The 26,745-nt window shown below is 33.2% G+C and overlaps 1 protein-coding gene across 4 annotated transcripts in view; it reads left to right on the forward strand.

The window, feature by feature from the left end:
- Positions 1 to 26,745, forward strand: part of Snx14 (sorting nexin 14) — a 93,657-nt gene that overhangs the window by 51,066 nt on the left and 15,846 nt on the right. For all 4 annotated transcript variants that reach the window (XM_026410937.2, XM_026410951.2, XM_026410943.2 and 1 more), the window contains 5 exons: positions 1,821 to 1,953; positions 7,660 to 7,861; positions 11,347 to 11,430; positions 12,835 to 12,935; positions 14,638 to 14,749. In XM_026410937.2, coding sequence (XP_026266722.1) covers positions 1,821 to 1,953; positions 7,660 to 7,861; positions 11,347 to 11,430; positions 12,835 to 12,935; positions 14,638 to 14,749 — 632 coding nt within the window. The remainder of the gene's footprint in view (positions 1 to 1,820; positions 1,954 to 7,659; positions 7,862 to 11,346; positions 11,431 to 12,834; positions 12,936 to 14,637; positions 14,750 to 26,745) is intronic.

Genomic DNA, 26,745 nt, shown 5'->3' on the forward strand with positions numbered 1-26,745 from the left:
TATTGATTCTTTGTTGTTGCTGTTGATTCTGTTATTTTTAGAATTATTTGTGTTTGAAGAGTTTCAAATTTTATTTTTTGTTGTGCATATTATACAGAATGAAGAGTTTTGTTGTGGTATATTGGTACATGCATGTAAAATTCTTTAATCAATTTAATTCCCCTATCCTCGTCTCCTCCCTTCCCTCCCTTGTCCTTCCTCTACCCAATTGGTGTCCCTTAAAAAACTTTTTTGAAAGTAAGAAATATAATGGTGTTTCTAAGATTATGGGCATAACAACAAGTGAAATAATTTAATATAATAATTTAATATATCATTTCAAAAACCTCAATTGTTATATTATCTCTAGATTTTACAAACTAGAACAAAATAATAAGGTTTTAGAGATTTTCAAGAGATTTTGTTAATATTTTTATATTTATGTTTGGAAACATTTTTTCTATCTGGGATAACTGTATCTACAACCTTGGACTTTTAAAAACCACTAACTGCATGCTTGTTTAGATAAAATAATCTAGTTTAGGCATCCCTTGTACTACTTGCTACTTATTTGTGTTTTTTAATTTTAAAATAAGTTTTATTTGCTCCTCACACATGTAGAAAACACACATCACTGTATATATATATACCTGGTGTGTTTGAATTAATCAGTTTTGCTTTTATTTCTCTAATTGTTGCATTATTTGAGCTGATAAGTTTTGCTTTGGGAATAATAGCTGTCTAGTAACTTAAGCATTTTAAACAAACTTGGTTACATTTTAAAATAGTCATTTTTATTTGGGTATCTGTTGTAAGGGTAATATGCTGAGAATGAGTTTTAAATTGAATAAAAGTTATGGTTTTGTTTACTTGAAACACAGCTCAAGTGGAAGAAATTTTTGCTGCTTTTAACTTCTTTTTTTTTAATCTACTCCTGTTTTTTGAAATTATTTTTGCATTGTGAAACTAATATTTAATATTTATAACACAGTAGGCTGCTTCCTTGGGCTACATTTGCTCGTATCCCCATTGTTAAACCTTCCTTTGGTATTTTCTTTTTTAAAAAAGATTACTTTAAAGATGCATTTATCTCATTCTGTTTTTGAATATTTACATGATTATAAAGTTAAATTTTGCTTGGTCATTTGTCAGTCATAAAGGATGATTTTTTTGTTAAGTTTCATTTAAAATGAAGTATCAAGAAGGTTATAGGTTTAGATCTTCTTTATTGCATTGTTATCAGTTCATTTATTCTAAATGAATATTATATTTTGAACATTGGTCTTAGCTGGGCATGGTGACACAAACATGTAATCTCAGTGACTTGGGGAGGCAGAGGGAAGCAGGAGGGTCACAAGTTGAGGCCAGTCTCAACAATTTAGAGAGGCTCTATCTCAAAATAAAAAATAAGGAGGGCTTGGGATGTAACTCAGTGGTAGCATGCCACTGGGTTCAATCCAAAAAGTAATTTTAAAAAGACATAATTTGAACATTGGTCTCAACATGTTTTAATATCTGTTATTTCATATATATGACATTAAGAACTGTATACCACTAGGAGGCTCTCATCTTAAAAATTTTAGTTCAGTTAATGTTTTGAAGTTAACAGTAGCTAACTAGAAGATTTTGTCTCATTAATTCATATTACAAATTTAAGCTTTAAATTCTGTTTTGGCTTCTGAGATGTTGAGATTTAATCTCTGATTGAAAACTTGAAAAATTAATGTTAGCTACCTTCAGTTTGCCATTTTCAAAATGTTTTTTTCTTTAGTGTTGTTTATAATAAACGAGGCTTTGTGATAATTTGATCTGTACCTGATGTATTCCTCTTTAATATTTAGAAGCACACAAAAGAGAGGGGAATCATTTGGAATCAGCAGAATAGGCAGCAAAATTAAAGGCGTATTCAAGAGCACCGCAATGGAAGGAGCTATGTTGCCTAATTATGGTTTGGCTGAAGGTGAAGATGACTTTGTAAGTAAAAATCTTCAATTTGATTTATGTATAACTTCAAATATATAGTATAGCATAAAAAACGGGATATGCTAACTTATCCTCTAACTTCAGATTTTCTTTATATTCTGTATTCTTTGATTAGTTTATAGTTTCATGGTACTGGTATCATTTTTTTAAATTTTCAAGAATTAATTTATTAGTAAGATAGAATGGTTTCTTTTAAGCTAAGATACTTCTGGTAGTTAAATGGTTTACTATCTTTTCATTAGGCTTTTACTTCAATCCTGATGTTCTTAAAAGCCAGGAATAAACATTGTTCATAGATGCCCTAATTTCTTTTTTTTTTTAAGACTCATTTTTTTTTAAGACTCATTTTGCAGTTGGATAAAATACCTTTATTTTATTTATTTATTTTTATGTGGTGCTGAGGATCAAACCCAGTGCCTTGCACATGCTAGGCGAATACTCTACCACTAAGCCACAACCCCAGCCCCAGATGCCCTAATTTCTTGAACTTCAGCTGTGGTCTGTGCACAAACAGCTTTGGCATTACCCCAGCAATATATAATGATCAGATGAGGGAAATTGGCATATCTATCACCTCAGACATTATTTCTTTGTTCTTAGAAACATTTAAAATCCTCTCTACTAATTATTTTGAAATAATCTATTGTTGTTAATATGATTATTCTCCCATGCTAGAAAACATTAAAAGTAATTTCTGCTATTTAACTGCTTCCCTGTTCCCATTATCATCCTCTCTCTATCCATCTTTTCCATCCTTACACCCTTCCTAGACTCTGGTCACCACTATTCTATTTCCTGCTGCTTTGAGATTAACTTTTTAGCTTCTACTTTCTTTAGTTTGGGTGAGAACATGCATATTTGTTTTTCTGTACCTAATGTATTTCACTTAACATAGTGTCCTCCAGTTACATCCATTGTTGCTGCAAAGGACAGAATTTATTTTTTTGTGCTTTTGTGCCCCTATTATCATACATTAAAGTATGTGCCATATATTAATTGAAATTATATGTTTACAGTTGTCTCCCCTACCAGATAGTTAGTCCCGTAAAGGTAGATATTTTATCTCATTTGTACTTTTCATCACTTAACAAATCTTCAGTGAATAGAGAGCTTAGATTCATATTTAGATTTTTAATGACTAGGGATACAAAGATGATTAAGGCATAGATCTTGTTCTTAAGAAGTCTGCTGACCCACATGTAACAGTGAATACCATTATTATGTATAGTTATAATGTACCCATTAAAAAGAGAAAGAAAGAAATTCACTAAACTGCATATAATAGGGATGAAGAAGGAGGAGTAGAGGACAGAAGTAAACACAATGCTTTTTTCTTTTACCCCTTCCTTTCAACCTCTGTTTCACTACATTATGAATTTTTATGGAGGTTCACTAATTCTGCATAATAATTTAAATGGAAGAAAGTTTTACTTAAGCCCATTTTTTTCCTTTTCTATGTTTTCTGATTTTAAACACATTATAGTCTTTCTATCAGTCTCTCTTTTCCTTGGCATCCAAGCCAAGGCCTTGCACATGCTAGACAAATGCTATACCACACTGATCTATATTCCCGCCTCTTCAATTTTTTAATAGTGTAGAAAAGTATAAGAATTTTTAAATAGCATTAGTACTTTTGCTACTCAATAGACACTTCTGTTAACATTTTGGTGATTTTCTTTTCTCAAAAATACCTACCTACTTACCTTCCTACCCCTGTAGACTCGACTAACATATACCTATAACATATAAAGCATATATCTATAGAACCACACACACACACACACACACACACACCCCACACACACACATCTTGTAATCCTGCTTTATCCCCACTAATATTATGACAAAAGGATTTCCGAATGTTATTGTGAACTTCCAAAACAATTTTGTGGAAGTTGTACTTTTTATTCTTTGCCCTCCCAATTGCTTGAAATACAAGATATAATTTTGCTTTAGAAACAAATGTTGAATGTCTTCTCTGATATAAGGGATGTGACTCAAAATGGGATAGGGAGGAAGAGCATGAGAAGAAGATTACCACTAAATAGGGAAGAGAGGTGGGAGGGAAAAGGAGGGAGAAGGGGAATTGCACGGAAGATGGCAGGAGACCCTCATCGTTATACAGAATACATGTATGATGTTGTGAGGAGAGAAAAAAAAAAGGGTGTCACATTAGATTGGGTAGAGACATGTGATGGGAGGGGAGGGGAGGAGAAGGGGGATAGGAAGGGCAGCAGAATAAAATAGATATTATTATTGCTGTATGTAAATAGGTGAATGTATGACCAATGTGATTCTGCAACCTGTACAATCAGAAAAATGAGAAATTATACCCCATTTGATTCAAATGTATGAATTGTCAAGATCATTGTACTGTCATGTGTAACTAATTAAAAAAAAGAAATAAGATATCTTTAAAAAACAGAGAATTTGTTATGTTTTGTAGTGATCTAAGGAAGAAGGAAAGTTTTGTTTTGTTTTGTTTGATACTGGGGATTGAACTCAGGGGCACTTGACCACTGAACCACATCCCCAGCCCACTTTGAATTTTATTTAGAGATAGGGTCTCACTTAGTTGCTTAACACCTCGCTTTTTCTGAGGCTGGCTTTGAACTCATGATCCTCCTGCCTCAGCCTCCTGAGCCACTGGGATTACAGGCATGCACCAACATGCCCGGCTGGAAAGTTTTGATTGGAAGTATAGTAATAACAGAAAATAGGAGAAGCAAGCAAATTAGTCTCTAATACCATCAAAAGAAAACACCGGGGGTGGGAGGAAGCTTACACAGATGGAGATAGTGACATTCAGGGCTTAGAAGACACTGTAGTTTGAAGCTATGGGGCCTTGAGGAATTCTCTTTTCTTGTTTAGGAAGTAGAGAGGAAAGGGAAGTTGCCAGTCTTCCTGCCAGAGATAAAGTGGTTTGTGGTTTGTGATTTGAAATTGGGACCTGGGAGACATTATCTTTTAGAACTTGATGATCTGATCACTTGGCAGTAATGCGTATCTGCTGTTTGATCTTGGGCAAGTTGTGTAATTTTATTCTAATTTATTTCCTCAATGTGTAAAGGGGAATAATTCTATCTGTCTTATATAGGGGTATTGTAAGGAGAACCAAGCAAGTAATATATATGAAATACTGAGAATGGTGTCTTGTACATAGTAAGCACTGTTAAATACTATATAATATTATAATACTATCAATTCTCATAATTATATAGATGTTAATTATGGATTAAGTCCTGGGAACCACAGCTCAGTATATAAGATTTTATCTTCCTGAAGATACATTTCTGTCCAATTTCAGAACTGATTTACAGATAAACTACTAGAAGTTAATATACTCATTAATTAGTTGGTAGTTATGTTCATAGAGGAAAAGATAAGGAATGTTAACATTTAAGGAAGTAGAGGGATGTCACCTAGCCTTTCATCTCTGCCTTCTTTATTCCCTATTAGTAGAGAGGATCTATTTGTAAACAAAAGTACTTGGTCTCCTTTTATTAACATTTTGGTTACAGAATACTTATTTCTATTGATTGATTCACTGATATATACTGGGGATTAACCCAGTGGTGCTCCATCACTAAGCTGCATTTTTATATTTTATTTTAAGAAAGTGTCTTGCTGAGGTGCCCAGGCTAGCCTTGAACTTGTGATCCTCCTGCCTCAGCCTCCTAAGTAATTGGAATTACAAGCAGGCCTCACCACACTTGGCTAATTATTTACTTTTAAATAAGATTAAGAGAAGTCTTGAAAATTCACAGAAATATTGCCCAAGGATTTTTCACTGGACTGTGTTGGTATAAACACCATTTAATGTTAAAAGGAAATTGTAAAGCTTTGTCCTTTGTCATTCATTAATATTTGTATGTTGGTAAGAATTTTGCTTTCCTATCTTTTTTAGATTGATTTTGAGGAAATTTTTTTTTTCATTTAAGAATATCCCATTTTTGGCTTTAATAAGTTTGTTAAACTTCTTACCATTCTGTGATCTTTTTTACCCTCTTTACTCAGATGCCAGGTTCATTAACAAACAAAAAAAAAGAATAACCATGCAAAATGTTCCTTTGAGCTCAGCTTCCAAGCAGGGGGGATGGGGGCAGACATTTCCCTCACACATACTCTGTTTTTCTTTCAATATTATGAGAATATTATGAGGAAATTACCTTGTTCCCCAAAAGCCTTACCATTGGGTGTGGTGGCACATATCTGTAATCCCAGTGACTCAGGAGACTGAGGCAGGAGGATCACAAGTTCAAGGCCCGCCTCAGCAATTTACTGAGGTCTTAAGCAATTTAGCGAGACCCTTTCTCAAATAGTAGAAGGGTCTGGGGATGTGGCTTAGTAATAAAGTATCCTTGGGTTTGATCTCCAATAAACTCCCCCACGCCACCAAAAAAGAGTGTAATAGTTTTATTTGGTAATAGTAATAGTTTTATTAGGAATTTTAGTAATAGTTTTATTAGGTAACAGTAATAGTTTTATTAGGAATTTTTGAAAGACAGTTTAGTACAAGAACAGAAAAAAGAGAAGGGACTTTGTGAGGAAGGAAATAATTTTCTTAGAAGAGAGTAGGGTGTCAGGTATAGAAAGAAAGAATGAAAAGTGAAGGTGATATGCTAGAATTCTGGAAATAAAATTTTCCTTATTCCTAGTTTTCTCTGACTAGGTTGTTCAGAATTCTCTTAAGTACTACAACCTTTGATTTGGTGCCTTAAAAGGAGTGTGTTTAAGATGAATGTATTTTATCTGTAATATTTTGCTCACTTAAACATGAGTAAAAGATTTCAAGGTAAACAGACTTATCATTTGTTAGATTCAAAGGGTCTCTTCCAAGTTAAAGAATTAGACATGGTTTCTTTCCTTCTTTCTGTATGTGTATTTCTAGAACATATGGTTTTCTTCTTTAAAAATAATTGCTATTTTAATTTTAGACATTCAAAAATATTATTTCAAACACTTATACTATTAAAAGTTCAAAAATGAGATGAAAAACAATCAGTTTTATAGAGGTGTGTCCTTGCAGACCTTTTAATCTGATTATTTGTTACTTAATGATGCAGAGAATATATTTTTGCTTGTGCCCTTTCCACTGTTTTTTAACAAAAATATTTCAAGTAAATATTGTCATTAGAATACTCAGGAATAGGATTACTGTTTAGAACTGTTTTGTAGTTTTTTATGGAGACATCATTAAAGCGCTTTCCAGGAGAGGGCAATGCTGTTATGCTTATCACCAGAAGTATTTCACATTTCCAATTCATCTGTAGTTTATCTGCGCTGTCTCCATCAGTTGCTATTTATAGAATTTTACATTTTTAAGTGAAAAATACCAGTACATTAAATTTTTATTTCTTATCACCAGGGTTGAGCACTTTTTTACCCTCTTTACTCAGATGCTTTTTACATTTGTGTATTATTAGTATTTTTCCATAATCTCTGAAATGTCTATTCATTTTCTATAATATTTCATAAACAGGTAGTGTAACCAGACATGGAGTTGATGCTAATAACTTGTTAGTTTTAACTTTTATTTTTACTTTTTCAGTAGAAAATTCTTTATCACCTAATTTCCCAAGTATTACAATGTATCAAATTGTTATGGGCCTATTACTTTATAGTTATATCTAATATGCTGTGTAGTTCTAAATAAAGGTAGTGGAAATATTAAATTCATGGTGATTTTTTTTCCAGATTGAAGAGGGTATTGTTGTAATGGAAGATGATTCTCCAGTAGAAGCTGTGAGCACACCTAATACTCCCCGAAATCTTGCTGCTTGGAAAATTAGCATTCCATATGTAGACTTTTTTGAGGATCCCTCCTCTGAAAGGAAAGAGAAAAAGGAGAGAATTCCTGTGTTTTGTATTGATGTTGAAAGAAATGATAGAAGAGCAGGTAGGAAGGTTTATGAATACATTTCTTAAAGACATCTTTATCAGGTGTGAGAAACATTTCACAATATATGATAATTGAATATCGGGGCTGGGATTGTAGCTCAGTGGTAGAGCACTTGCTTAGTATGTGTGAGGCACTGCGTTTAATCCTCAGCACCACATAAAAATAAATAAGATATCCACCAATAACTAAAATAAATTTAAAAAAATAATTGAATATAATCACATATTTAAAAGATTACTGTCCAGAACAGAAACTTGAATGAAAGCTTAGTATTTCTTAGGTTATTAGGTTAATTAATTAATTCAACCAACATTGTTGAGTAGATACTTGAGAGATACCTCACAATCCATCAGGGCATTTTATGGGATATTCCTTTAATGGTTTTGTTGCCATCATTAATTATTATTTATTTATTTTAAAAATATTTTTTAGTTGTTGATAGACCTTTATTTTATTTGCTTATTCATATGTGGTGCTGGGAATCAAACCTACTGTCTCACATGTATAATGCAAACGCTCCATACTGAGCTACAATTCCAGCCCCCATCATTAGTTATTATACATATTTAATTGTTATTAATGCATTCAAAACTAGATTAGCTATTATAACAGTTTAATTGAAAGAGCATTTCCCTTCTCCCATTGTTATGGGCTAATTAGAATCAATAACAATACAATCAAAACAGCTTAACAAATTGTCCTCATGTTTTTGTTTTGGTTGTTTCATGTGTGGACTGCAATAGAGACAGGGATTAAACAGCATCCATGGCAGGATAAACAGCACTCTGGCAGGGCAGTTAGTGTAAGAAAAAGCACAATCAAAGTCCTACATGTGTTGGAAATGATACACAAGAAAAATAATGTTATCCTCAAGTGGAAGAAACTATCTGTGAGGAAGGAAGGGGGAAAAGGTGATAATGTTTGGAAATGTTTTTTAGAGTAGTTTCTAAGTGGTAGTGTAAAGGTTAGTGCTAATTATTTCCTTTATTTATTTTTCAAAAAGCATTAGGTTTTCTGATTTTTCTCAGAAACTAGTCCTACTTCAAGTACATAAGGCATAGGAATAGGGAAGAAGATTGCCCAGAGCAGTTAGCTATGGTTTCTCCTGTTCTAACTATGTACTAGACAGGTCTTGTTCTATCCAGGTCTGAGGGTGCTTTATGATTGTGTTTCAGTAGCTCTGCAACTTGCTAGTTGCTGCTCTCTTGGCATATTAATAGTATGTAGCCAAACCCTTATCTATCCCAGTCTGATTTCAATTTTAACTTAGTATTGTTTGGGAATATACTTTTGTTTTTGCCTGTTGGACAACCATCTTTAATTTTGGTGCTTTATTTTTTTTAATAGAGCATTATAGTTATACATAATAGTTTGATTTATTTTGACAAATTCATGTATGCATGGAATTTGATTTTAATCCTTTCTTCCCTCCCTTTCCTTTCCCTGTCCTCCTCCCCCTATTCTCTTTACTCTATTGATCTTCCTTGTGCATGTTTATTTATTTATATTTGATTGGTACTTTCTACATATACAAAAAAGTGAAATTTCCCGTGGCACATTTACATATGAATTTAACATGATTTTGTTAAATTTATTCCCTTTTTTCTCCCCTTCCTTCTTGATTTCCTTTTTCTATTCCACTGATTTTCCCCTATATACTTATTATATTTGATAATCTCTTCTCCACCAACTTTTTATTTTGTTATAGCTTCTACATGGAAGAGAAAACATTTGTTGGTGATTTATTTTAAAAGGTCTAGCTTAAAAATTGAAACATGAAATTCAAACTAAAAGAATTTTTAATCTTATATTCTAAAGATAATTTTTGTCTGCACTGTAGAATTCTACTATTAATGTAATCTGCTCTTAGAAAACCATGGCTTGTAAGGGAGAAAAAAAGGATATTGTTTACTACATGGACTTTATATGTGTAGTAAAATAGCATTGTTAGAATTTTAAAGACCAAAACTAAATGTACATAGATGTTTAAGACCAGTGTTAAAGACGAAAACCAGGATTTGCTTTATAGGTTGTGGCTAAATCAGATTTTTTTTTTAAAATGGAAATATTGTTTGGAGTTACTCTGCTTTTGGTTGATTTGATCCGTTGCATTCTCAGATGTGTGCTAGAATGACATAAGCTGCTGTTAACCATAGCAGTTAACATTTTGAGGATTGCTAATTTTGTGCTATGTATGTACAAAAGTGCTTTATATAGGTTATTTTTTTATATGATAGGCACATTATTCTATATCTAAGCAAACTAAGGTACAGTGAGATTAAGTTATTAAAGGCCACATAGTAAATGGGGGACTGGATAAGAATATGTAATGTGACCTGCCCCCGCCCCCCACTTTTTTGTACCAGGGATTAAACCAAGGGGTGCTTAGCCACTGAACCACATCCGCAGCCCTTTTTATTTTTAATTTTGAAACTGGATCTCGCCAAGATACTTAGGGCCTTGCAGCATTGCGGAGGTTGGCTTTGAAGTTGTGATACTTGTGCCTTAGCTTCCCAAGCCACTGGGATTACAGGAGTGTGCCACTATGCCCAGCATGGCTCTTTATTTAAACAATTACTTTGTGCCAGTTTGGTTGTCACTGGCCATATTTGACAATTAAAGTTAAATTATATTAAGTTTTTTGTTCCTTAGTTGCACAAGCTGCATGAACAATTGCTCAGTGGCAAACAGTATTTAGTGCAGATATATAAAATGTCTACATAATTGCAAAATGTCCTGTTGGGTAGTGCTGTTCTATACTACATTATTAGGTCAGGACAATTTGGTAAATTTTGATATTTTTGAGAGACCCTAGATTGATACAAAATGAAATACATAGTTTTATGACATTTTAAAAATAATAATTACATGCCAGGCACAGTGGTGAACACCTGTAATCTCAGTGGCTTGGGAAGCTTGAGGCAGGAGGATCACAAGTTCAAAGCCAGCCTCAGCAATGATGAGGTACTAGGCAACTCAGTGAGACTCTATCTCTAAATAAAATACAAAATAGATCTGGGGATGTGGCTCAGTGGTTGAGTGCCCCTGAATTCAATCCTCAGTACACCCCTGAAAAATAATTGCATAATTTTTTAAAGTTTCTACCAGCTCTGTGATTCTATTGTAGAAAAGGTATATTTGTTTGAGATAACTGCATAGATAAAATTTATCAGTATCTTCTGAGTACTTGTGCAATTAAAATACAGGATTAAATACATTAATACAGTGCACAAGATAATAAATTATTAAGACCATGAGGGGCTGGGGATGTGGCTCAAGCGGCAGCGCACTCGCCTGGTATACATGCGGCCCGGGTTCGATCCTCAGCACCACATACAAAGATGTTGTGTCCGCCAAAAACTAAAAAATAAAGTATTAAAAAAAAAAAGACCATGAAATAATGTCTTATGTTTTTAATGTTTTAAATTCTGCATCCTTTTAGTAGTAGGTTATAATATTATTTGTATATATTCATTTTACAGTTGGGCATGAGCCTGAACATTGGTCTGTCTACAGAAGATACCTTGAATTCTATGTACTTGAATCAAAGCTAACAGAATTTCATGGTTGGTTGATCTTTTTTTATGTAAAACTTTATAGCATTAGCTTTCTTAAAAGCTGTTATACCAGATTATTTTTTTAAATTTATTTTAAGCATTGATGCCAAAGAAATAGTAACAGTTGTATACACTTTTATTGGCAATAGGAATGTACTGTTTTTATCTTTTTTTGTTTATTTACATTTTTTGCAATGCACATTGACTACATTTTTAATAACAAAATTAAATTTTAAAAAAGATTATTGTTCTTCATACTTTAGAAAAGATCCTCTATCCAATATTTTTGTTTTGTTTCTCTTGATGTGGCAGAGAATTTCAGGGTTACTTTCCTTTTTACTACCATCTTCCTAGTAAACATGTTTGCTATGAATTCTGGGAAATGTTCTGATTTATCTCTTAAATTTAGATGAGGAAACAAAGTTTATGGTTTTTTTTTTTTTCCTCCCCTTTTAAGGTTAGATCAGTTGGAAAAGGCAACAAGCATTTTTCCTTTTTGGCCTTACCCTTACCTATTTATTTCAGTTAATATTAGGATATATTTAAGAATATTTCAATATTTCAATATTTCATTTTGTACATGGCTTGTTGAGTTTGTGTTCTTAAACTTTTTTTTTTTAATTTTAGAAAAGCTTTAGGAGGTGTGCCTTGATACATACCCTAATTCAGATTGGTTCTGAATTGAGAAGGGCAAGGGACTTTTTTTAATCCTCCTAGAGGAACAAAGCCCATGGTTAGGTGATTATCATAGGAATATAAAGAATACAAAGTCCCACCCCATAGTTTTTGCCCAGATTTTGAGTTTGTCCCTGTCTTCAAATGGCTTTCTGTTTTCTCTCATTCTTGTCTGTTCTTTCTCTGAGAACTTTTCTTTTTTGTTTAAGACTGTGAGAAGGTCATTAATCTCTGTACTTTAAGCTTCTGAATCATTCAAAACTGGCTGGATTCCCAACATAATCGTTACTTTTCGTTACTTAAATTTCTGAAGTTGTCTCTATTTAAGAAAGTGCATCCATGGCTTTTAAATTTTGTTTTTAAGCTTATGCAACATTGGCAAAATGCCCCCAGTTTGTTTTTCCCCACGAGAGAGATTTCTTTTGTGAGATTTTGTCTACTAGAATTCTACCAATTTCCAAATAATCTCATGGTTACTTTTACCAGTATAGACTAAAAATTCATTGTCAGTGAAAAGTGGTGGTTACTAGAAAGTGATATTCAAATATCCATAGACTCAAGTTCTTTGGTCTGGACTTCTGACTTGAAATTTTCTGATTATGTGAAGATTATTTAAAAGACAGTGTCACACCTCTGCAAGGCAATGTTGTGAATCTAATTTGCCTAGTAAACTTTTTTAATTTAATTTTTTAAATAATAGTAGAACAGAATAAGAACTTTAATATGTACAAATTTCAGGCACATTTCCTGATGCGCAGCTTCCATCCAAGAGGATCATTGGCCCCAAAAATTATGAATTCTTAAAGTCAAAGAGAGAAGAGTTTCAGGAATATCTCCAGGTATAGCACCAACTGTATTATTTAACTTAAGACATTGCTAACCATAACATTCTGTAATTGTCTCTTTTTTTCTTGTACATACATGCTTTGTTCAACAAATACCTGTCCATGTAAAGTTAAAAAATTCCTTTATTTAAAATTTTTTTCCATGTGGATTTTAAAATGAATTTTTGCCAAGAGTATATACTTTTTTTTAATTGATTTTTTTAAATGGATGTCCAATTAAATACCAGATATTTTCTTCAAGAGGTGAAATCTTAAGTTTTAAACTAATTAAAACATGGTATGGAAAGTTTAAAAATAGAAAGAAAAAATTTTGTTTTAAAAGAGTAAGTGCATTCTAAGAATACTGAGTAGATTTTTTATTATATATTCTGTTTGATTTTGTGTGTAGTGCTTTCTGAATTTTGTAATCTTTTATTCCTTAGTCCCTTTGTTTTTGCAGCTTATACATGTTTATTCAATTTCTTCTGCCATTCACTACTTGGAATTTAATCCCTTTTTTCTTGTGTGTGTATTTTGTATGGTAGTGTACTTGGGATATTATTTTAGTGGGTGGTATGGTTAACTTAAAAGTTTTTGATTTTGAGATATCTGGTTCTCCAAAATTAATTGTCATGTTTCTTTAATCCAGATCATAAAACCAAGGAGAGGCTATTTTTATTGGTTTAAAAAAGGTGTCTGTTATATGGGCATGGGATATCATTTATCATTTTTCTTAAGTACTAGATTAGTTAAATTGTCTTACCTTCTAACCAAAAGAAAATATTTTTAAGTAAAAAGTTTTCAATGGTATATTATTTTCATTTTATTTCTCGTATTTTAACTTCTTTCAACTCAAAGTATTTTCTGTATATTTTTTTGGTTGTGTTAATAGTGAAATATGAAATAGCTATTAATTGTTGCAAGGATGTTTGGATACAGCAGAATGTGTTTTTCCATTATTTGAACCATTTAAGTGCCTCATTCTAGAAGAAATATTTTCTGGTAGAAAGATCTGAAGTTAAGAGTTTGCTGTATTGGTATTTTGTTTATGTAGATTTCTGCTCATGAAGTTTTGTAGCTGTTTTATAGTTGCAAAACTGAATATTAGGTAAGATTTGGGTTATTTCTGGCTTTAGAAAGTCGGTTTATCTTGATAGAAAATAGTGTTCCAAGAACATACTACAGATTTCCAAGTTTTTTTTTTTTCACATTTCCACATATAGTTTTCTTGAAAACCCTTTATGCTGACTTCTTTTAATTACCAAGGAAGTTGTGTGAAATTGTAGCATTCACTGTATAGTTGAGAATCTGAGAAATAATATTACTAATGTTTAATCTTACTTCTTGTGTATCAGATACTGTGTTAAATACTTTATGTAACAAGAATATAAAGTAAGTCATCTTGTTATTCCCATTTTACAATTAAGGAAGCTTGACTCTTGGACAACATAGGAACTTTTCTAGGGTCATCTAGATAGCAAATAGAAGAGTCTGTTATGAGTCTGACAATAGGGCTGAGATCTTATCTACTCTGCTATACTATTCCCTCTATAAATACAGTTATTTTGTTATTATTTGAATATAAAATTTCTTTTAGTGATTTTAAAGTTGTTTTTTTGTATTTTAAAAATCATTTCAATACACCTTTGATGCCCTTCTAGATTTCTCATGTGGTCTTTTCCTTTTTTTTCTTTTTTGTTCATTTTGCTTATCTAAGAAACTTCTGCAGCATCCGGAACTGAGCAATAGTCAACTTCTGGCAGACTTTCTCTCCCCTAATGGTGGGGAAACACAATTTCTCGATAAGATACTACCAGATGTAAATCTAGGTAAGTCAGGTGAAAGAAACATAAACTGCAAAGAAAAGAATCAACATTTTTAGATTAATTTTGCAAATTAGTTTATATGGTATGACCTGTGAATTTCATTGTCTTTAATTTCTTGAATTTCTGATCAGGACTTTAATCTGTCCGTTTTGTTAGTATTGAAACAGTCTTTTCTAACTATATGTTTCATCACAAAAAAATTTTATTAGCCAATGTATTTTTGCCTTTGTTTTCTAAGTTTAAATGAAGTCATATGCTGTATAACAATGTTTTACTCAGTGATAGGCTGCACATATGATGTTGGTCCTGTAAGATGATATTGTCTATTGATTTTATAGCTGTCTTAGTTTGTGGAAGAGCACTCTGTGATGTTCAACAACAACAAATAACCTACCAACACATTTCTCAGAATGCACCTGTTTTGTTAAATGACACATGACTTTATGAAAAGTTGAGATGCTACTTTCAGTGTGTATGAATGTGTCTTTAGTATATTTTCAGTGAATGGCTGTGGTATTTGAAACTTTTCATGAAATATCTTGAAAAAGACAATCTCTTGACATTTTACATAGTTTAAGACTTGGTGGCTTTTTCCTTTATCTTTTAAATTGTATCATGTCTTTCCTTATTATGTATTTTAAAGCATTATTAATATTCCTTAAAGCCTAATTTTCTGTGGGTAACTTGTAGTAGTAATTCAGATAAGTGTTGTATAAGTAAGTTAAATTTATTAATCTTAATGAATTCTAGCAAGTCTTATTATATAGAACTTCTATCCATTAATTTTTTTAAATTTATTTATTCTAATTTGTTATATATGACAGCAGAATGCATTTCCATTCATAATACACATATAGAACACAATTTTTCATGTCTCTGATTGTACACAAAGTAGAGTCACACCATTCATGTACTTGAGGGTAATGATGTCCATCTCATTCCACCGTCTTTCCTACTCCTGTGCCCGCTCCTTTCCCTTCCCTCCCCTTTGCTCTATCTAAAGTTCCTCCATTCCTCCCATATTCCCCATCCCCATCCCCATTATGGATCACCATCCTCATATCAGATAAAATGTTTGACATTTGGTTTTTTGGGATTGGCTAACTTCATTTAGCATTATATTCTCCAACTCCATCCATTTACCTGCAAATGCCATGATTTTATTCTCTTTTAATGCTGAGTAATATTCCATTGTGTATATACCACATTTTATTTATTATTTTGTATGATTTAGATTAGTTCCACAGTTTAGCTATTATGAATTGTGCTGCTATAAACATTGATGTTGCTATGTCCCTGTAGTATGCTGTTTTTAAGTTCTTTGGGTATAAACTGAGGCATGGCATAGCTGGGTCAAATGGTGGTTCCATTCCCAGTTTTCCAAGGAGTCTTCATACTGCTTTCCATATTGGCTGCACCAATTTGCAGTCCCACCAGCAATGTATGAGTGTGCCTTTCTCCCCACATCCTCACCAACACTTATTGTTGTTTGTATTCTTAATAGTTGCCATTCTGACTGGAGTGAGATAAAAATCTTAGTTTTGATTTGCATTTCTCTAATTGCTAAAGATATTGAACATTTTTTCATATATTTGTTGATTGATTGTATATCCTGAGACATGTCTGTTCAGTTCCTTGGCCCATTTATTGATTGGGTTATTTGGGGGTTTTTTGGTGTTAAGATTTTTGAGTTCTTTTTATATCCTACAGATTAGTGCTCTATCTGATGTGCGTGTGGTAAAAATTTGTTCCCATTCTGTGTGCTCTCTATTCATCTCACTGATTGTTTCCTTTGCTGAAAAGAAGCTTTAAATCCATCCCATTTATTGATTCTTGATTTTATTTTTTGTACTATAGAAGACTATAAGGAAGTCAGGGCCTAATCCAACATGATAAAGATTTGGTCCTGCTTTTTCCTCTGTTAGGCTCAGGGTCTCTGGTTTAATTCTAGGTCCTTGATCCACTTTGTTGGAACATGAAGTGTTTTGAACATGAAGGGGTATTGTATTTTGTCATATGCTTTTTCTGCATTTGAGTTTTGTGCATGGTGAGAGATAGGGGTTTAATTTTATTTTGTTGCATATGGATTTCCAGTTTTCCTAGCACCATTTGTTGACAAAGCTATCCTTTCTCCAGTATATGTTTTTGGCACCTTTGTCTAATATGAGATAACTGTATTTATATGGGTTTGTCTCTGTGTCCTCTAATCTGTACCAGTGGTCTACCAGTCTGTTTTGGTGCCCATACCATGCTGTTTTTGTTATTGTTGCTTTGTAGTATAGTTTAAGGTCTGGTACAGTGATGACAGCTACTTCACTCTTCTTGCTAAGGATTGCTTTAGCTATTCTGGGTCTCTTATTTTTTCAGATGAATTTCATGACTGCTTTTTCTATTTCTATGAGGAATGAGGATTTTGATTGTAATTGCATTCAATTTGTATAGCGCTTTTTGTAGTATGGTCATTTTGACAATATTAATTCTGCCTATCCAAGAACAAGAGAGATCTTTCCATATTCTAAGGTCTTGTTTAATTTATTTCTTCAGTGTTCTATAATTTTCATTGTAGAGGTCTTTCACCTCTTTCGTTAAATTGATTTCCAAGGTTTTTTGTTTGTTTGTTTGTTTAATTTGAGGTTCTTGTTCTAGTTTTCCTAGTTTCTATTTCAAAGGATTTGTCACTGATGTACAGAAATACCTTTGAATTTATAGGTGTTGATTTTTGTATCCTGTTTCTTTGCCAAATTCATTTGTTAGTCCTAGAAATTTTCTGGTGGAATTTTTTGGTTCTTCTAGATATAGAATCATATTGTTAGCAAATAGTGATAATTTGAATTCTCCCTTTCCTTTCTGTATCTCTTTAATTTCTTTTATCTAATTGCTCTGGCTGGAGTTTCAAGAACTGTGTTAAATAGAAGTGGTGAGAGAGGGCATCTGTGTCTTGTTCCAGTTTTTAGAGGGAATATTTTCAATTTTTCTCCATTTAGAATGATGTTGGCCTGGGGCTTAGCATAGATAGCTTTTACAATGTTGAGATATGTTTCTGTTATCCCTAATTTTTCTAGTGTTTTGAATATGAAAATGTGCTATATTTTGTCAAATGTTTTTTCTGCATCTATTGAAATGATCATATGATTCTTTAGGTCTATTGATGTGATGAAATATTTATTGAATATTGTTGAACCAACCTTGCATCCCTGAGATGAATCCCACTTGATCATGTTGCACTATCTTTTTGATATGTTTTTGTATTCAGTTTGCCAGAATTATTGAGAATTTTTGCATCTACGTTTATTTAGAGGTATTGGTCTGAAGTTTTCTCTCTTTGATGTGTCTTTGTCTGGTTTTGGAATCAGAGTGATATTGGCCTCATAGAATGAGTTTGGAAGTTTTCCCTCTTTTTCTATTTCTTGAAATATTTTGAGAAGTATTGGTATTAGTTCTTCTTGGAAGGTTTTGTAGAACTCAGCTGTTTAAATCCATCCGGTCCTTGGCTTTTCTTGATTGGTAGGCTTCTGATGGCATCTTCTATTTCATTGCTTGAAATTGATCTATTTATCTTGTGTATATCATTCTGATCAGTGAGGGCAAATCATATGACTCTAGAAATTTGTTGATGCCTTCAATATTTTGTATTTTATTGGAGTACAAATTTTCAAAATGATTTCTAATTATCTTCTATATTTCTGTAGTGTTTATCATGATATTTCCTTTTTCATCACTTATTTTAGTAACTTGAGCTTTCTTTCTCCTCTTCGTTAGCATCACTTAGGGTTTATCAGTTTTATTTATTTTTTCAAAGAAACAACTTTTTGTTCTGTCAATTTTTTAAATTATTTCTTTTTTTTTTCAATTTGTTATTTCAGTTATTTCCTGTCTTCTACTTTTGGTGTTAATTTTTTCTTCCTTTTCTTGGGCTTTGAGATGTAATGTTAGGTTATTTATTTTTTGACTTTTTCTTCTTCTTAAGGAATGAACTCTATGCAATGAACTTTCCTCTTAGTACTGCCTTCATAGTGTCCCAGAGATTTTGATATGTTGTATCAGTGTTTTCATTTATCTCTAAGAATTTTTTAATCATCTCTTTGATGTCTTTTGCAACCCGTTGTTCATTCAATAGTATATTTAGTCTCCACTTGTTGGAGTAGCTTCTCTTTTTAATTTTATCATTGATTTCTAATTTCATTCTATTATGAGCTGATAGAATGAAGGGTAGTATCTCTATTTTTGTGTGTGTGTGTATTTGCTAAGAGTTGCTTTGTGACATAATATGTGGTCTATTTTAGAAAAGGATCCATGTGCTGCTGAGAAGAAAGTGTATTCACTCATTGATGGATGAAATACTTTATATGTCTGTTAAGTCTAAGTTATTGATTATGTTGTTGACTTCTATAGTTTCTTTGTTCAGCTTTTTAAAAAAAATACCTTTATTCTATTTATTCATTTGGATGTGGTGCTGAGGCTCGAACTATATGTGCTAGGCGAGCACTCTACTGCTGAGCTATCACCCCAGTCCCTCTTTGTTCAGCTTTTGTTTGGATATTTACTAAGTGGTGAAAGAAGTCTGTTAAAGTCACCCAGAATTATTGTGTTGTGATCTATTGGACTCCTGAACTTGAAAAGAGTTTGTTTGGTTTGATGAACATAGATGCTCCATTGTTTGGGGGATATATATTTATAAATGTTATGGCTTTTTATGTATGGTTCCATTAAGCAGTATCAAATGTCTTTCTGTATCCCTTTTATTAACTTTGGTTGAAATCTGCTTTATTTGATATGAGGATGGAAATCCCTGCTTGTTTCTGCAGTCCATGTGAGTGGTATGTTTTTTCCCAATCTTTCACCTTCAGTCTGTGGACACCTTTTCCTATGACATGAGTCTCTTGAAGGCAGCATATTGTTGGGTCCTTTTTTAAAAAAAAAAAAAATCCAGTCTGCCAGTCTGTATCTTTTGATTGGTGAGTTTAGGCCATTAACATTCAAGGTTATTATTGAGACATGATTTGTATTCCCCGTCATATTTTTTTTTTATTATTTTTGGTAATTAACTTGACTTTGTTTCTCCTTTGGTTAGTATTTCCTTTAATGTAATACCTCCCTTTGCCGATTTTCATCATTGTTTTTCATTTCCTTTTCTTGGAATATTTTGCCGAGGATGTTCTTTAATGCAGACTTTCTAATTGTAAGTTCTTTTAAGTTTTGTTTATCATGGAAGGTTTTTATTTCACCATCAAATCTAAAGCTTAATTTTGCAGGACATAAGCTTCTTAGTTGGCATCCATTTTCTTTTAGATCTTGGTATAGTTGTACCAGGATCTTCTAGCTTTCAGGGTCTGGGTTCAAAAATCTGCAGCTATCCTAATTGGTTTCCCACTATATGTAATCTGATTCCTTTCTTTTGTGTCTTTTAAAATTCTGTTCTTGTTCTGTATGCTAGGCATTTCATTATAATGTGCCTTGGTGTGGATCTGTTGTAGTTTTGTACATTTGGTGCCTTGTAAGCCTCTTGTTTTTGATTTTCCAATGTATTCTTTATGTTTGGAAAATTTTCTGATATTATTTCATTGACTAGATTATTCATTCCTTTGGTTTAGAACTCTATGCCTTTCTCTATCCCACTAATTCTTAAATATGGTCTTTTTATGTTATCCCATAATTCTTGAATACTCTGCTCATAGTTTCTTACCATCTTCTCTGTGTGGTCAACATTCTTTTCAAAATTATATATTTTGTCTTCCTTGTTTGAGGTTCTGTCTTGCAAGTGATCTAATCTGTTGGTGATGCTTTCTATTGAGCTTTTAATTTGGTTTCTTGTTTATTTCATTTTTAGAATTTCTGGGTTTTTTTCCAGAAACTTTATCTCCTTATTGAAGTAATCTTTTGCTTTCTGTATTTGCTTATGTAACTCTTTATCGAAATGATCTTTTGTTGCCTTTACTCACTCTCTTATATCATCCTTTAATTCACAGAACATTTTAATTATGTATTTCTTGAACTCCATCTCTTTAATTTCTTCTGTTGGCTGGCCATGGATTCTAATAATGTAGAATCTTGTTTTGTTGGGGGCACTTTCTTCCCTTGTTTTTTCATGTTGTCCGTGTGTCTTCCTTTCTAGCACTGCAGATCCAAGTTTTTACTGTATAGGCTTATGGTGTCCCTGTAGGATTCCAATACCTCTCCTTTAAAGGGGAAGACAATGTGAACAGATTACAAAACAAATAATATACAGCCTTAAACCAAATAGCTGCTATTAAGATGTTTACAGTTTTGTCACAATATACAGAATTGGCAAGTTCAAATATTATCTCCAGTATAAACAGTAGGTTTGCAAAAGGGTCTACAGTTTCTGATGGTGGACAAAGAACTGGGTGTGAGGTGTAGAGATGTTGAGGGGATAGGAGGTGAGGATACAGAATTACTAGATCTTAGAAAGTATGAAAGAAGAATCTAAAGTAGTTGGTTAGTAGGCAGGAGAAGAGAGAGAAAGTGATTTTTGAGTAGACAGGTAACTGGGAAAGACAGTAGAGTACAAAAACCAAACATAAATATTAAGAAAAGTAAAAAATGTAAAAATAGGATATACAACACCACTGTAATATACTGTTCAGACATCCCAGTTCTTAGTAGCCTAATTCATGAAAAGTGCTTCATTTCACAAATGTTGGGGATGTGAGGGCAGGAGAAAAGAGAGAGAAAAAATAAATAAATTAATTAAAAATCTCGAAGAAAGATACAAGGATTGTTTTTGTTGGGGATCAGTATCTTTCCAGCTTCCTTTCTCATCTAATAGGTGGGGTTGTCTCTTGTTTGCTGGTATCTCCACACTCAGGATGGTGAAGGTTATTAGGGTGGAAAGGTTAGTCCAAGGATCTCCCTTGGGGCATGCTCCAGTGATGTGGGTACCTGGTCTTACCTGCTTATATCTGCTGTAGACCTTGCAATTCCTGGTCTCCAATTTAGTCACTAAACTGTATCTCATTCATCCCCTCCCTTTCTACTTCCCAATCAGGAATCTTTCTCTCAGGAGGTCTTGTGGGCTGCGCTCTGGGGGCTGTGGACCTGTCAGGAAGAGCCATTTTATCTTGGGCAGTTCTGGACTGGGTTTTGTGAACTGGGCAGCATAGCCACAGGCACTATGCCTGGTTAACGGCTGCCAGGAGAGCAGGGAGTTGGGGACTTTTGGTACCTTGATATTGCTTCTAAGCTCCAGCTGGCGTTCCAAGCTGGGAGTTTCCCCAACTAAAGATGGTGACAAATGTGTCTCAAGATGGAGGCGGCTGCTTTCAGTGATGGGATGTCGGGTGGGGTGAGGTCAGGCTGTGATCTTGATTAGAGTGTTCAGAGTTCAGATCCAGCTCTGTGGCGTGTAGTATTGTGGCTTGCAGCTAACTCCGGACCCAGTGCATTGTCCTGAGGTGCAGGCTACCGTGAGTTGAGGAGTGTTGCTGTGGTTACAGTGTCCCAAGATGGAGGTGACTGGAGGACTACCCACTATGGTAGATAGTGCACATGGGAATGGCGGCAGGAATTCCTGTGGTGGGCAGTGGCTGAGTGTTCTGCATGGGAGCAGTGGCTGGGATTCCTACTGGGGTAGGCAGCCAGGAGTCCTGCGCAGGTGCCAATAATGGTGGTCCTGTTCAGGCACTCAGAGGACCTTTTTTGTCTATCCATTTTTTTCCCCTGTGTGTGTGTGTGTGTGTGTGTGTGTGTGGTGCTAGGGATCAAATCTAGGGCCTTGTGTGTGTGTGGCAAGCGCACTATCGAGTGAACTATATCCCCAGCCTCTCTATACATTAATTTTATTTAAAGTTTAATTAGTCATTGACTAGATAGCTCTGACATGAAAGGTACATAAGGAATAGTCTATGTGGAAACATTGTTGTTTTGAATTTCAGATTTCAAATTTGCTTTGAGTTTTCATTAATAACTTAGGAAGACAATTTAAAGGATGAATACAATATTGACCCTTAGTTTCAAAATAATTTTTTTAATTTAATTTTATTTTTTTACACAAATGGAGCACAACTTTTCATTTCTCTAGAGTCACACCATTCATGCAACCATACCCATTCATAGGGTAATAATGTTCATCTCATTTCAAAGTAACTTTTTTATTAGCAAAATTATTTTACAGTCTGTAGATTGTTTTATTCCTAATTGCACTATTTTAAAGGAAATTGAAGATGTGTCAGAAAGCTTACATTTGTTGTATTTTTAAAAATATGGTTTTTTTGGGGTGGGGGGTGCTGAGGCTGTGGCTCAGTGGAAGAGCACTTGCCTAGCATGTGCGAGGCGCTGGGTTTGATACTCAGCACCACATAAAAATAAATAAAATAAAGGCATGTGTTCAACAACAACTAAAAATATATTTTTTAAAAATTATGTTTTTTTTAATGGCAGATCTAAAATTTATAATCAAAGCCTAGTCTGCTAAAGGGATATTATTATGACTGTTAGAGATTGAAATTAGTGTTTTCTGAAGATAATGTTTCAGAAAATTTTTTTTTATATATTTAATATTTGAGCGTTTAATTGCAGCTATCATATTTGGTAAATTATTATTTTTGTCTAAATAGCAAAAAGGTCAACAGAAATCCATATAGTTTATCTTTTTCTGACTATTAATATGTTATATGTGCTATAAATGTACACTCAAAAAATACAAATATATAAAAAAATTGAGCTGGAAATGTAGCTCAGTGGTAGAGTATTTGCCTAGTATACATGATGCTCTAGGTTTGATCCCCAGCACTGAAAAAAAAAATTCCAAATGGAGTCTGACTTTTAGTTATACTTTTCTAATAGCTACTCAAACATCACCTCCTAATCTCCTATTCCCTTTTCAGAACCAAAACCTAATACTATTATTGGTACTGCAGTCGTCTTAGACATGCTTGAAACTTAGTGTTACCGTGGATTATCCCCCTTATGCTATTACTGTATACCTAGTTAGTTCTCCATTTCTATCAGTTTTAACTCTTGAGTTTTTACCAAGTTCATGTCTTTCTCCTTATTCTTTATTCCATTTACTTAAATCAGGTTTTTATCGTCTCTTATTTGGACTGTATGTTTCCTGACCAGTCTTCTGGATTTTTGTCCTCTTTCTGCAAAGATCTTTATATATGACAACCAAATTAATCTTCCTAACTATAGCAATGATTATATCTGAAAACCTTTGGTTGTTCTCCCTTTGGTTACCATAGGTAATCATAATTCCTTAATCTTTAAGCTTCTGAAAAATCACTATATGATTTGATAACTAATATATCTTACTAGTTTTGTTTCATAATATTTCTTTTCACATTTTAATGAAATCAAAACCCTTATATTCTTGTACTCCAGTGCCTGTTTTTACCATTTTCTTCCACCTTAAATACTTTCCCATTATATCTGTGTTTACATTTAACTCATCTTTGGTGAGCCACCTGAACGACTGGAACAGCTGGCTCTGCCTAAGGAATCAGGAAAGCCTTTCTTGGGTAATATTTTTTGTCTGAATCTTGAAAGATTAGTAGAAATCACTAGGAGGAGATTGTTGGAGACACTGGCATACACAAGAGGCGTGGAAGAGGGAGTCAAATGGAAATGTGTGGAGGTTCTAGAAAGTGTGGTACATATAAGAGAGTGAGGCTAAATTTGTAATGGTAAGGAATTTGAACTTGATCCTATAAGCAGGAAAGAAGATACACTGGTATGCTTTAAACAGTAGTTATGCAGTCAGATTTAGGTTTCAGAATTATATATATTTGGCAGCAATTTAGAGGAGGAAAGTCAAGGTTGTTAAAATTAGCATCTGGGAATAAATCTAATAGATATGTATAAGAGCATTCATTCTCAATCAAAATCAGACATGATTGTGTGTGTGTGTGTGTGTGTGTGTGTGTGTATACACCTTGAGAAGCTCACTATAATTTCTGTGAACAAGAATAGGACACATGCTAACATACTTTAGATAAATCAGTTTGGAGAACTGTTACTTGTCTTGACTTATAATATCGTATTAATCAGTAGACCCATGGAACAGAACATAGAGCCCCATGACAAATCTATACATCTGTGAACTCCTGATTTGTGATTGTGATTCTTCAGAATGGGAAAGAATTGATTTTTTAAAGAAATGCTTCTGGGACACTGACTCTACATTTGAACAGGGGAAAACAAAACCACCCAAATCAAACAAAAGCGAAAATTTAGGTGAAGTAAAGTTCTATATGTGGACACCTGTAAAGATTTTAGATGGATATAAAGGAGAATAAATAGCTGTATGACCTTAAAGTAACAAAAGATTATTTTAATGCTGTCTCTTATTTACTCAAAATGCAAAAATAGTTTTTTGTATTTTTTAATAAAAATACTTTTAAGGAAAGGAGGTTATCATTAGTAATCTGAATATCAGTTTTGCACTGAGATGACAGAATGAGCACATAGTTTACAAAACAAAATAAAGCAAAAACCAGGATATAAACTATTCACATTCACAAACCAGATTTATTTATTTGTTTATTTATTTTGGTACCAGGATTGAATTGAGGGGTATTTAACCTCTGAGTCATATCCTAGCCTTTTTAATTTGAGACAGGGTTTTACTCAGTTGCTGAGGACCTCCCTGAGTTCACGAGGCTGGCCTCAAACTTGAAGTTCTCCTGCCTCAGTCCTACCAGTTGTGGGGATTATAGTTGTGCACCACCATGTCCAGCCACAAAACAAATTTCTTAAGGCACTAACCAAGAAAAGAAAATATCAAATAATATTAACTTCATTAAAAACAAGAATATTTGTTCACAAAGATGACAAGGAGATGAAAAGACAGTTACAGAATGGAAAAATTTATTTTTACCACGTAAAACCAACAAAGAACTTGGGTCTAGAATATGTAAGGAGTTTACACAATACATTAAGAAGACATTGCAGTAGAAAAATGGAAGGAAGAAAGGGGGCTCCACCAAAGGTGAAATTTATATAGCCAATACATATATATGGAAAGGTATGTTATTTCATTAATAACCAAGAAAGTTCAGATTAAAACCATATTGAGATAGCAACACGTTGATCTAAATTTAAAAATATCTAATAATACCAAGTACCAAGTGTTGGTGCAGATATGAAGTAACAGGACCTCTTAGTAGCAATATAAATTGGAAAAATAGTTTGTTATAAAAACTGAGTGGTGTGACTGGGATATAGCTCAGGTGGTAGAGTGCTTGCCTCACATGCACAAGGTCCTGGGTTCAATCCCCAGCACCACACACACACACAAAAGAAAAAAACAAACACACACACACACACACACACACAAAAAAAAAAATCCTGAATGCTCCAGTAATTTCTGTGTGAGATATTTACTCCAGAGACTCTTGTATCCATGCTTAAAAATGTTCATAGCAGTATTGTTTGTAGTAATCCAAACTAGAAACAGCATAAACGTTCATCAGCAGTAGAATAAATAGATGAACTGTGGTAGGTTTATAACATTGAATACCTATAGCTTGAAGCTACTTGCAGCAAAGTGGATAAATTAAAAACAACATTGAATAAAAGAAGCAGGGCACAAAAGAATAAATACAGCATGATTGCTTTTATGTAAAGTTCAAAATGGACTGAACTATTATAAGCTGTAAGTTTGAATAAAACTGTTAAAATGAGATAAAAGCAATATTTCTTAATATATTTTATATAATGTAATTTTAATTATGTATATGGAACTAAATTATGAATTAAATACTACAAGTCAGTGCTTGGCTTCCATCTAATCCCTTTAAAATTAACACATTTAGTTGATCCAAACTATCTGGTATGTGTGATCTTATCAGGGGAAATTGTGTGGACATTTTATGTTATAATAGTTATTAATATGATGTTTAGAAAATAGAATTGAGTAAGACTTGATTACTGATTAGGTTTCACTGAAAGTGAAAAAAATGAACAAAGATTATCCAAGTTTTTATTTGAACAACTGGATGAATACTGTTATTTATTGACATAGGGGATAATTAAATGGTGTT

The sequence above is a fragment of the Urocitellus parryii genome, chromosome 8 (assembly GCF_045843805.1).
Source record: "Urocitellus parryii isolate mUroPar1 chromosome 8, mUroPar1.hap1, whole genome shotgun sequence".
NCBI lineage: Eukaryota > Metazoa > Chordata > Mammalia > Rodentia > Sciuridae > Urocitellus > Urocitellus parryii.